We start from the raw sequence: 11,202 nt of genomic DNA on the forward strand, positions 1-11,202 counted from the left end.
ACGAGGGGGTCATTTTACCAGAGTTGAGATGTTACAGCACAGTAGCACTATTGCAAACAGGAACACTACATAGAAATTTCCTGTCAGAACACTATTTGAGTAGTATATGAGAGGACTGCGGAGCGATCTCTAGAGGGAGAGTGAAACCTGCTGGGTGGTGTGGCATAGATTTCCTGCTTATTGTTTCAGCTGTTTTACTCTTTTGGCCCAAAAAATGGAAAATGACAAAAGTTTGGTCCTTCCCTAATAAATATATGAGCAATATCACTCGAGTAGCTGTGTGATGTGGCTGAATATTGGCACGGCTATGATTCAGCCTTAAGTAATCACAGTGCGGGAGCGGGTGGGAGGGTGTGTATTTTTCAAGGAGCAGGCAATGGAGGACACTTTCTAGAAGCAGGCACTAGAGGACACCTTCTAGGAGCAGGCACTGGAGAATCAAAAGCCCCCCCGAAGAAACCGAGGACCAAGGAGGGTTGGACAGGACAAGCGGAGACAACAGAGAGAAGAGAGAGGGCAGTTCAATTTCCACTTCGGATTCCCAGTCTATAAGATCCTCCTCCTCATTTTGGCCCCAGTATCGGACTGGATCAGTATCGGCAGAAACTATCGGACATATCGGAATGGATCAGTTCTGAAAAAATGTAATCATTGCATACCTAATAATATTTATAATAAACAACAACAGCAGTCATAAAAGCTGCTAGGCAATTCATTCAAAAGTACAGAAGCTCAGAGCTCTGACAGCTTTAAAGTTACATAAAATATAACATGATAAGATTTTGCCCTCAACCAAAAGTATATCATCTGAAACAAATAATAGATTTTGATACTGCCAGTTAGATTTACCCAAAACAAATTATCTCTAAATTTTAACCACTAAAGACATCATAGTCAGTGGCAAATTCCAGAAGATCTGACCGAGGTGAGGCTGCTCTCAGCGGGTTCTTGTGAGACACTTAATAAAAGTTCAGCTTTGTTAAAAATATTCTCCAGGCTTTTGGCTAAGAGGACCTTGGCAAGGCTTGAATGTTCTTGGTAGTTTGTATGTTAGCAAACAAGTCAATTATCAACTAATAGAGAAGGGAATGCAGTGATGCATTGAAGTTTGACTACATAATGTGTACTTGAAAAAAAAATTAATAAACCTACTTTGACATCTATGCTGGCTGTCCCATTTGCTACTATGAGAGAACTTTAAAGGGATAGTTTACTATAAAATGAAAATTCTGTCAATTTACTAACGCTGAGGAATCTTGAAAAAAGTGGTTATGCACTTATTTTGGTGACTATTGATTTCCATTGTATGGAAGAAAAATTAAAGAAAATGCCATACTGGTTTGAAACAACATGAAGGTGAGTAAATGTTGACAGTTTTCATTTTGGGTGAACTATCCCCCTAAGAAAGATTAGCAATCACTTTAATTATCATGTAAAACCCAATCTCTCATTGACCCATCCAGTTGCTCCCTTTGTCCATCTTTTCATCTCCTGTTGACACATCTGAGGTTCTATCTCTGGTCAAGCCACAAGCTGATAGATTTTGACAGCTGTTATCCAGGTCACAGTATCCCTGGAGTCCATGTGTACAAATGTTGAACTCAAATAGCCATTGCAACACAGAACACAGAGAACTAAGCACTATCAGCTTCATTCGTATGAACCATAGATCAGTTTAGGGATTCTTACTAGACTTATTGCAGATGGTCAAATATATAAACATGCTCATTGTATGTCAGATATTTACACAACTGAATCAATTTCAGGTCACATGAGTTAAAACATTAAATACATGACAGAGATCACTGAAGAAATCTGTCAACCTTTCCTGGGGTCAACAACCTGTGGCAGACCTTTGTAAAGACTGTCAGGAAGTAGAATAATAAATAACTTCCTTGTACGACCTATACTTCCTTCTCCTGAAAATTATTCACCTTGCCACTGACCTGCAAACCTGGCAAATGCAAAACACATGGAGGCTCGTAGCTTTGGAAAAAGCATCTTCAACCAACCAACCAACCAAAAAACAAAAACAATAAAACAACGACAACAAAACTAAATAATATAAACCAACCTAAATTAATTTCAGTAACAATCCATTCCCTTCAGAAAAGTGTCACTCATTTGAGATAAAACAATTACTGTAGCAAATGACAATCATCCAATCAATTTCCAATGAACAAAATCCTACAAAGTCCAACATTTTCTTCTTGTTTAAGAACACTCTGATATAATCCACAACAATGAAGACCCCAATTTCATTCCAAATATAAAGGGCATTCACAATGCATAATTTGTATCTACAAAGTGTCATGTCATTTTTTTTAATGACAATTGACATTTAATGTATGAAATACTTAATTTTTTCTAATTTACAAGTTTATATTGAATATTTAAGAGCCAATAATAAATATTTAATTATTCCTGGTATTTTGAGATTTAGATTATCATCAAGCAGTAAGTCAAGGGGATAGTGATAAAATTTAAGAGCTCTTGAAATACACTTTCTCTAGAAGAGCGCATGTTGAAGTGAGCTGCTCTGCTGATAGTTAAAATTCACTGGACATAATCAGACACAATATCAAATCAATTAATAGTTTACAAGTATCAGCCAGAATTTCAATATCGGTGTGTCTCTAGAGGTTTTAACCAGTGATACTGTAAGACTTTAGAAAACCACCATTTATTGACTACTTGCCATACATTTTAATAATTCACTTTGAACAATATCTTCATCTTAAAGGGGGGCTACAATGGCACTTCATGTATTCAGAGTTGTTCACAGTGTTAAAGAGATGGATTCTGTGAGGGAAAGTTTACCATGTTCAGCTTCCCCAAGAACCCGGCGTTACACGAACAGTGGATGCAGTCTGTTTTTCCGGGGGCATTAACAAAGTGAAGCAAGTGCGTTTGTGTGTTCTCATCATTTTAGAGACGAATGTTTTACAAACAAGGCCCAAGTCGACGCTGGATTTGCCCATCATTGGCTATTAAAACATGGAGCGATCCCAGTGATAAAAGACCCCATTTATGTGAGTACAACTGCATCAGATTTCTGTCTTTTGCTAGAAATCAGCACATAAGTGAATATATGTTAATGGAAACAACACAAAACATCAGTATTATAGCTCCGCCCACGGCACGCCCCCAGGAGCTCGGCTTTTTCTGGAATCGGAAAGCTGTATTTTTCTTTTATAAATATGATAAAACTAAAGACTTTTTGGAGATATGAAGGATGCAGTACTCTATAGGTACTCAAGATTAACATGAGATTAGGTGAAACTGTATATGTTACAGTACATACCCTTTAAGCATCACAGCCCAAAATCATGAGAGTATTAACTCCTTGATATTCTGTATGCTACTATAATAGAAGCAACTGCTCCAGTCTACTTTTTGTGCAATTATTGAAAATCCCTTCATCCCTCTCAGGGGCATTAAACAATATAAGACTTGTTAAAGAAGGGGGGAAATGAGGTCATGAAGGGAAGCTTAATGGAGGTAATGGCAGAAGTGCTGCAGTAGTACTAGAGAAAGATTACACAGCAGATCCAGTGATGATGCAGAAAATAAATGTGAGGGAGCACAAAAGAGTAACTCTTTCCTTTCTGCAGGACAGGCCGTGCTGCGCTGATGTGGAGATCAGAACATGGTTAGCCCCCCAGGACAGAGCACACACTACAGCTCTGAGTCACAGGTTAGAGCAGCAAGCCTGTGAGACCATGTGACAGACCCTATAAAACATGCTCTCTGGCCTCAACGCCGCTTCTGTCTTTTTGGTGAATCTTTCGAAGCAGACAGCTGTAAATGGCTTTCTAGGAGAACACTGGAATGTTAACTTTTACATGAGAAAGTTAACCATCTGGGTTTTTGTACAGTGGAGAGGTGCAGTCTGTTAAGCGCATCAACACACTGGTCCTCGTGTATTCACCTGGAGTTCACAGATATTTTCATTTATCTTTCTCGTGGAAAATAAATAGAGAGATGGATCAGCCCAAATCATATGATTCTCCCGCGTTACTTACCACATCTCATATACACATAACTAAATTCCTCTTCCTCTTTGTAAACCCAGCACAAAGCCCCAGGGAAGCGCAGCCTGAATGTGCAGGTAGAAATCTTAGTGGACAGGAGGAAATAGATGCAATGAGGAAACAGGGATGTTATGCTCTTGGTTTTCAAATTAACTTGAAAGACCAACCTGAGCAATCAAAAACTTTAACTCACTCTGACAAGGAGATCTACTTACTTGACCAGTCAATCTACCATCTCCTGTTATTGTATTTTCGTACAGCATCTCTTGTGGTGACACCTGTCAAAATACTACACTCCTCCACATCACCGCCTATTATAATCAAAACATCTCTGATCTCTTTTATCATAATCCACAGGTGCTGATGTCAGTATTTCATTTCATTCCAACACCACCACAACATGCCTGTAACTTTCAATTTGACCCTGAAGATTGTGTTCGGCAATAGTTAAGAACATAGGAGTAGATTTAGGTCGTTTAGAATATCTGAAATGTCTTCACCCTTTTCCTCAGTCAACATGGGAGTTTCTCACTAGCTGGATTTACACCTCTCTGAAATATTAAGTGAGTTTTTCCACATCAGGAGTGATTATAGGATGATTTTGTTTCCTCTGTGGATCATAAAATATTTTGAGAAATGTCTCAGTGTTTTTTGTACGCACAATGGAAGTCAATAGTAACCAAAACTGTTCATTAGTTGTATATTAGGCAAATTGGATTGCATTTCATTGTGTGCGTTCATGGCTAAACCTACTAGATAGAGATAATACTTAAGATTTAATATAATATACTTAACTAATAGCATAGTTTATTAATGACTCAACAGTTATACAATATACTGGGGTAAAGAAAGTCATATAGACAATATATAGGATATTTAAATGTTTCTGTCCATTTTATGTGAACTCAGCATCCTGGCTTAATTCGCCGATTGGCCTCCTACCATCATGGCCTGCTAACAATCCCCATATCCACTGATTGGCTTCATCACTCTGTCTCCTCTCCACCAGTAAGTGTGTGGTGGGCGTTCTGGTGCACTATGGCTGCCGTCGTATCATCCAGGTGGATGCTGCACACTGGTGGTGGATGAGGAGATACGCCCTGACAATGTAAAGCGCTTTGAGTGCCTAAAAAAGCGCTATATAAATGTAAGGAATTATTATTATCATTATTATATCCTCATCTTGTACAAATCAAAAGAGACCGCATTGTTGCAAAACCTTAATAATTTAACAGAGATCTTGAAGGGTACTTTCCCTTTTAAGAGCATTGGTTATTATTCTAACCAGAGTTTTGCCAAGGAAAAAGCATCCTCACCTCTATTATTATGAGGAAATAATATTAGGGTGAAATTGGGTAAATTGGGACACATTTTGCTATTGAGATGACTGAGAAAACTGGTCATTCTCAATAAACCCCTATTAGCTTAAATATTAGGGCATGGGAGCAAAAGCAACCATCAGTAACCAACAGAGAGAACTGATAGTTACTTCACGTATAATCTACAGGAATGGCATGCTATATGAAAACAGAATTTACTATTAATGTTAAAAATAATTCTGGTTTGTTGTTTTGAGTATTTAACAAAACAAAAATTACAAATTAAGTAATTAAGTATTTAAAAAAACATACAAGAAACAAGTGAACATAACAGGTATTTTAGCAGCCATCCTTCAGCTTTGCACAGTGGTCTCGCGCACGCATTTTTAATGCTATTGATCACAAGTAGGTTCCGCCCCGCTGTAAATAATCCACCCGCTACAGCACTGGCACTAAAATCGTTAACGGAGCTCAAAGATGACACTGTGTTTTGACTGCTGTGGTTGCCATTTATTCTTCCCAATGGATATCGGTGAGCCGAGTGCATTGCTGGATGCCGGGAGGTGCCCATGTGTTTCAGTACTCCTCTTTGTTATGTAAATAAGGCGAATAGTCTTTGGATAAATCGCCTGACCACTCCCCACCCCTTTTTCTTCCAGCGCCAGTGACTGAATTCAAGTCGCTGGTTCCTGCCCGAGGCTTCACGAGCCATATCAACACTCCCACAGCCTCTGATCTTTCCAATTTCTTTACTGTAAATTGCACAAAAGTGTGGGTATTGTACACAAAAAGTCCCAAAGCCCTGTTTAAACTAATAATTGTTTGATTTAAAGGTCAGTACAAGGAAACACAGGAAAAAAGTGTATTATGCTATTTAAAAGGTTCATAATTTGGTTTTGGGAATCCCCAACAACAGGTTTACATGCATGCAAGGTCAAATGACACGTTCATTTACTTATAATCTGCATTTGATTTTACGTTATTTCTCAATGACCCAAATGATTTGTTTGAAGATTCATCTTTCCACACCCCTCCTTTGTGTGATGCTACTTTGCTCTAATTGGTAAATTAGTAAAGACAATTATGAGTAAAAACAATAATGATATATATACGTTAGCCAAACACAGACGTGAAGTACAGTTTGTAAACCAACATATTGCTAGCCAATTAAAACTAGCCCAATCACATTTGAATTTGCAATAAAATGTGCAATCCAGGGGATAAATATCATGTTATTGGAGTCGCTGCAACCAGAGGCAACAGTGTTAAGGAAGCCCAACACTGCCACAGCATTTGAGGAGGATTTGAGTTTTCGCAGGGATGTCCAAGTAGAACAGGTGGGCTTTATGAAAAATATGTCCACTTGTGACGTGTGAACTTCACAGAAATGGGATTCAAATTTTAAACGACTAATTTCAGCGGTTCATACTCTTTCTTTTGAGAGACAATAACTTTATTTGTGATGCATATTCAGCTGTAAAACTTTGCAGGATGTTTACATTCACATACAGCTATGGTACACACTGCATGAAAGGTAATTTTAAAAAATCCATAATAGGGGCACATTAAAATAGACAGTATGAAGCAAAAAGCTGACTTTCTCTTCAACATGACCTGTTTAACTCCATGTCATCTTGTTCTGTGTGAAAGGCACTTTTGCCCAAGCTTGTTATCGTTATAACCTTTACATATGCATGTATTTATTTACCTAAGATTACAATCGTAACCAGACATATAGGTTTCCCAGTTGACCTGTAATCTTTTTTCATTCATTTCAAGACGAATATTACGCTTTAATAAATGTTCAAAATAAATGTTTAAATAAGTTATATTTTTAACTCAAGGGCTCTCTGGGTAGACATGAGTTAATATTCGCTTGCAACGTTTAAGTGATATGTAGAATTAATCCCTTTTTAAGAACATTCCCCAAATTTGAAGCTTCACTTCTAAATAAGGCAATCTAACAAACCCCTTTAAAGTCCAACATCTATTTTACCAAATGTTAGCTACTTTGCTAAGTCATGACTCACGATGACTATCAACCTGTACATTCCCAAACTAGAGCCACCTTACTATATCCGCCCCTCTGAGCAAACACTGCCTCGCTTTCTATGCATTATAGGGTGTCTTTTAATTTTTTTTTTTGGGTCAATATCGTTTCATTATTTTTTACTCTAAGCAGTTACGTCGCAATTAACTAAACTCTATATTGAACGCATAATATGGTTTACAAAAGTAAGGTTTGGATGTGACAAAAAGTTGAACCACCAATAAATACTGTAGCCTACTTCAGCGTAATTTGATTGCTTGCGCAAAGGATATATAAAAAAAGGAAAATGTGAAAAGTAAAAGCTCCGAAACGCTGCAACAAGCAAGGTGCATGATTTCTCTCTCCAGCCCCTCTACTCACATATCCTGACAGATACAAAGAAATACATAGACACAGGCTACCAGACACACACACAACTTAAAAGACATCGCATGGGAAAACACTGGGGGTTGGATTTAATTTGTATTACCTTGCACGGATAATCCACAGTAACCCAGAGAAAGTAGACAGAAGAACCAGATATTCTCCACCGCCATGTAGAGCGTTTGATTTCCAGCAGCGGGGGTAAAGCAGTGTGTGCTTTATATGACCGCTACAGCTACATGCATATAATGGAATTCGGGAAAAAAAAAATCTCTTCAGGTTTAATTAGTTATTTCACGTATTTCCCTGTCGCGCGCCTTCCCCACCAATAAACATAACGTGGTTGTGTTAGTCGGGGAAGAGTCGTCGTGTCTCTCGGCGCCTCATCGCCATGTTGTGTCCAAATGTTAAGTGTGTGAGTGTGTGTGTGTGTGTGTGTGTTAGCCCTCCTTACACACACACCAGTGAGTCCCGCTTTAGGTGTCCACTGGAGCTGCATGAAACGCTGCCACTATCCTCACACACCCCCTTTCCGTGTACACGACTCCACGCTTGCTGGAACCTGCAAACGCGCTGCGCCAAAACACGACACGATGTTAAACAAACACACACTGACTAATTTAGAGCTTGGTATTTCGCCAGTAGCAATGAAAAATACACCCTTGCTTAATATGATGTGCTGATATATTGCAATAGCACGTGCCAATTTGCTAAGACGGATGTGTGCTATATTTACAATTTCATTCATTCTAACTTCAGTAGTGTTGATCGCACAGGTCTACAAGGCATACATAATTCAATGCATATGAATAATAGCCTCAGTAACATTCTATAGTTCACTGACTGATGCAAGTCATAGACTATTGTGCAAAACACACACATACATAGTACACAGTTGGGGTTGCAGGACCCTCTGCCTTGACCTTCAAATGGGCCAGAGAGAATTCTTCTCTTGTGGTGTCTGAGGGGGTGAGAGATCACATGTGCATCCGTGTCATGTGCTCCTACAGGATGAGGATTGCACCCCGCCTGGCCACTGACACAGCCATGTGCATGGGACCCTTGCTGTCTCTGAACACAAAGAGCTAAATAGGTTCAGCTCAACCACAGGCTCACTAGGGGCAGAACAAAGGTAAACAACTCATATATCTGGCAGTGTATCCACATACTCTTTTTAAGTAAAATGGTTCGCGAACACTATGCATAATGTTTCAGAATTTTTAAATATGTCAATTTTATCTATCTATCTATCTATCTATCTATCTATCTATCTATCTATCTATCTATCTGTCTGTCTGTCTGTCTGTCTGTCTATCTATCTATCTATCTATCTATCTATCGATCGATGTCTTTTTCCATTCGTGGACACTTTCCACTGCACAAAATGTTCTTTATAGTGTAAAATAGTTCAAGAACTGTAAGGTTCTTGTACTCATATAAATAAAGGGGATTTGGCAGCAATGAAGTCACACAAATGACCTTTCAGTGAAATATTTTTCAAATAATTATTTATTTATTTATTTATTTGAGTGAGAAGAGAAGAATATTTAAATAATCCGAAGAAGCATTTTTCCACTATAAAGGAACTTTTGTACATTTAGAACCTTTATTTTTAAGAGTGAGGGAATTTTAAATAGTTATTGTGTGGCATCGCTCCAAAACCAACATTTGGAAGCTTTATTTTTTATGAGTACGAGAACCTTTCAGTATATATGCAGTTCTTAAAAGAATACAATTTCTTCTTAGTGTGAGGAACACATTAATAAACTATATAATAATCTAATCTATTTCTTCTGAAGAAAGAGATTTATACTCATCACAAAACTACATTACAAACACTAAAAGATTTCAGGTGTAAACAATGTTATCAAACATGGCATGATGGCAACATTTTGAGGAGAGGGTCCAGTCTTGTGTATTTACAGAGCAGATAAGAGAAAAGCCACGGGAGATTGTAATGCAAGCATTTATTCAGTACCCATGGAAATATGTTCTATAATACAGACTTTAATATTTCATAGTGTATGTATATGGATTCTGCCTTGGGCAAAATCATGATCAGAATGGGCACAGATATTTTATCTCTCCCAATTGCAAACGATGGGCTTCCTGGGGGTAACCGTATCCAAACCTCAGAGGGACTGAAACAGATCAAACAACAGGGATGTCCCTCCTGCAGCTGCTATCTCTCCAAACAGCGCTTCTCCTGTAAGCAGAATGCACTCACTCAGTAAATATCTCCTGCCTCTCTGTGCGGTTGTGACTCTAGATTACTCTGCTTCCACAACATAAAAGGCACTTTTGTCATGGCATAATGGAGTGATTGTATGCATGTCCATGTTGTTTTAGGGTGGGCTGCTTTTGCTTCTAAACAAAAACAAATAAAAAGAAAGATTATAAGCACTTTTTTTTAGACAAAAAGAAACACCACAACTATGCTGTTTAAAGATCTCGAACATCTGCTCAAATGAGTTAATTTGGGGTGATAAAGCTCATTTAAGGTTATAAACTGCCTGGCATGACTGAAAGCTCCTGAGTAAGGCCTCAGTTTCATTACCAATAATCGTATAAGAGTATGTAGTTGTTAAAAATAATGGTCCCACTTTATATTGTGTCCGTAATACCTGTGTACTTACATAGTAACTGGATGTGTACAAACCCGATTCCAAAAAAGTTGGCATACTGTACAAATTATGAGTAAAAATTGAATGGAATAATTTACCATTTTATTCACAACATATCAAATGTTGAAAGTGAGACATTTTGAAATGTCATGCCAAATATTGGTTCATTTTGGATTTCATGAGAGCTACACATTCCAAAAAAGTTGGGACAGGTAGCAATAACATATAAGCGGTGGCGGGTCCAGACAATTTTGATGGGTGGGGGGGGGGCAATGGGGGGTCCTGGTCATTTCAAGGGGGGTCTCATGAAAACCAACAAAAAATACATGGCCAATAACTGCATATTACTGCTACTAAACAACAAAAACAACAGCATAACAACTACTTTGTTTTTAATTAATCAATCAATTGCAGTTTGCAAACAATATGCTCAAACTTTAAAGGGTTGGTTCGCCCAAAAATTTAAATTATGTCATTAATGACCTTTTTGTCGTTCATAAGACCTCCGTTCATCTTTGGAACACAGTTTAAGATATTTTAGATTTAGTCTGAGAGCTCTCAGTCCCTCCATTGAAAGTGTGTGTACGGTATACTGTCCATGTCCAGAAAGGTAAGAAAAACATCATCAAAGTAGTCCATGTGACATCAGAGGTTCAGTTAGAATTTGTTGAAGCATCGAAAATACATTTTGGTCCAAAAATAGCAAAAACTACGACTTTATTCAGCATTTTCTTCTCTTCCGTTACTGTTGTGAGCGAGTTCACAGCACTGCAGTTTACTGATATCTGGTTTGCGAACGAATCATTCGATTT

General features: G+C 38.1%; 1 protein-coding gene across 1 annotated transcript in view; it reads right to left on the reverse strand.

Moving 5' to 3' along the window:
- Positions 1–8,316, reverse strand: part of LOC113051545 (immunoglobulin superfamily DCC subclass member 4-like) — a 60,728-nt gene extending 52,412 nt beyond the window's left edge. Inside the window, exon 1 of the mRNA XM_026215394.1 lies at positions 7,873–8,316. Coding sequence (XP_026071179.1) covers positions 7,873–7,939 — 67 coding nt within the window. The 5' untranslated portion in view covers positions 7,940–8,316. The remainder of the gene's footprint in view (positions 1–7,872) is intronic.
- Positions 8,317–11,202: the final 2,886 nt, after the last annotated feature.

The sequence above is a fragment of the Carassius auratus genome, chromosome 32 (genome assembly GCF_003368295.1).
Source record: "Carassius auratus strain Wakin chromosome 32, ASM336829v1, whole genome shotgun sequence".
NCBI classification, from domain to species: domain Eukaryota; kingdom Metazoa; phylum Chordata; class Actinopteri; order Cypriniformes; family Cyprinidae; genus Carassius; species Carassius auratus.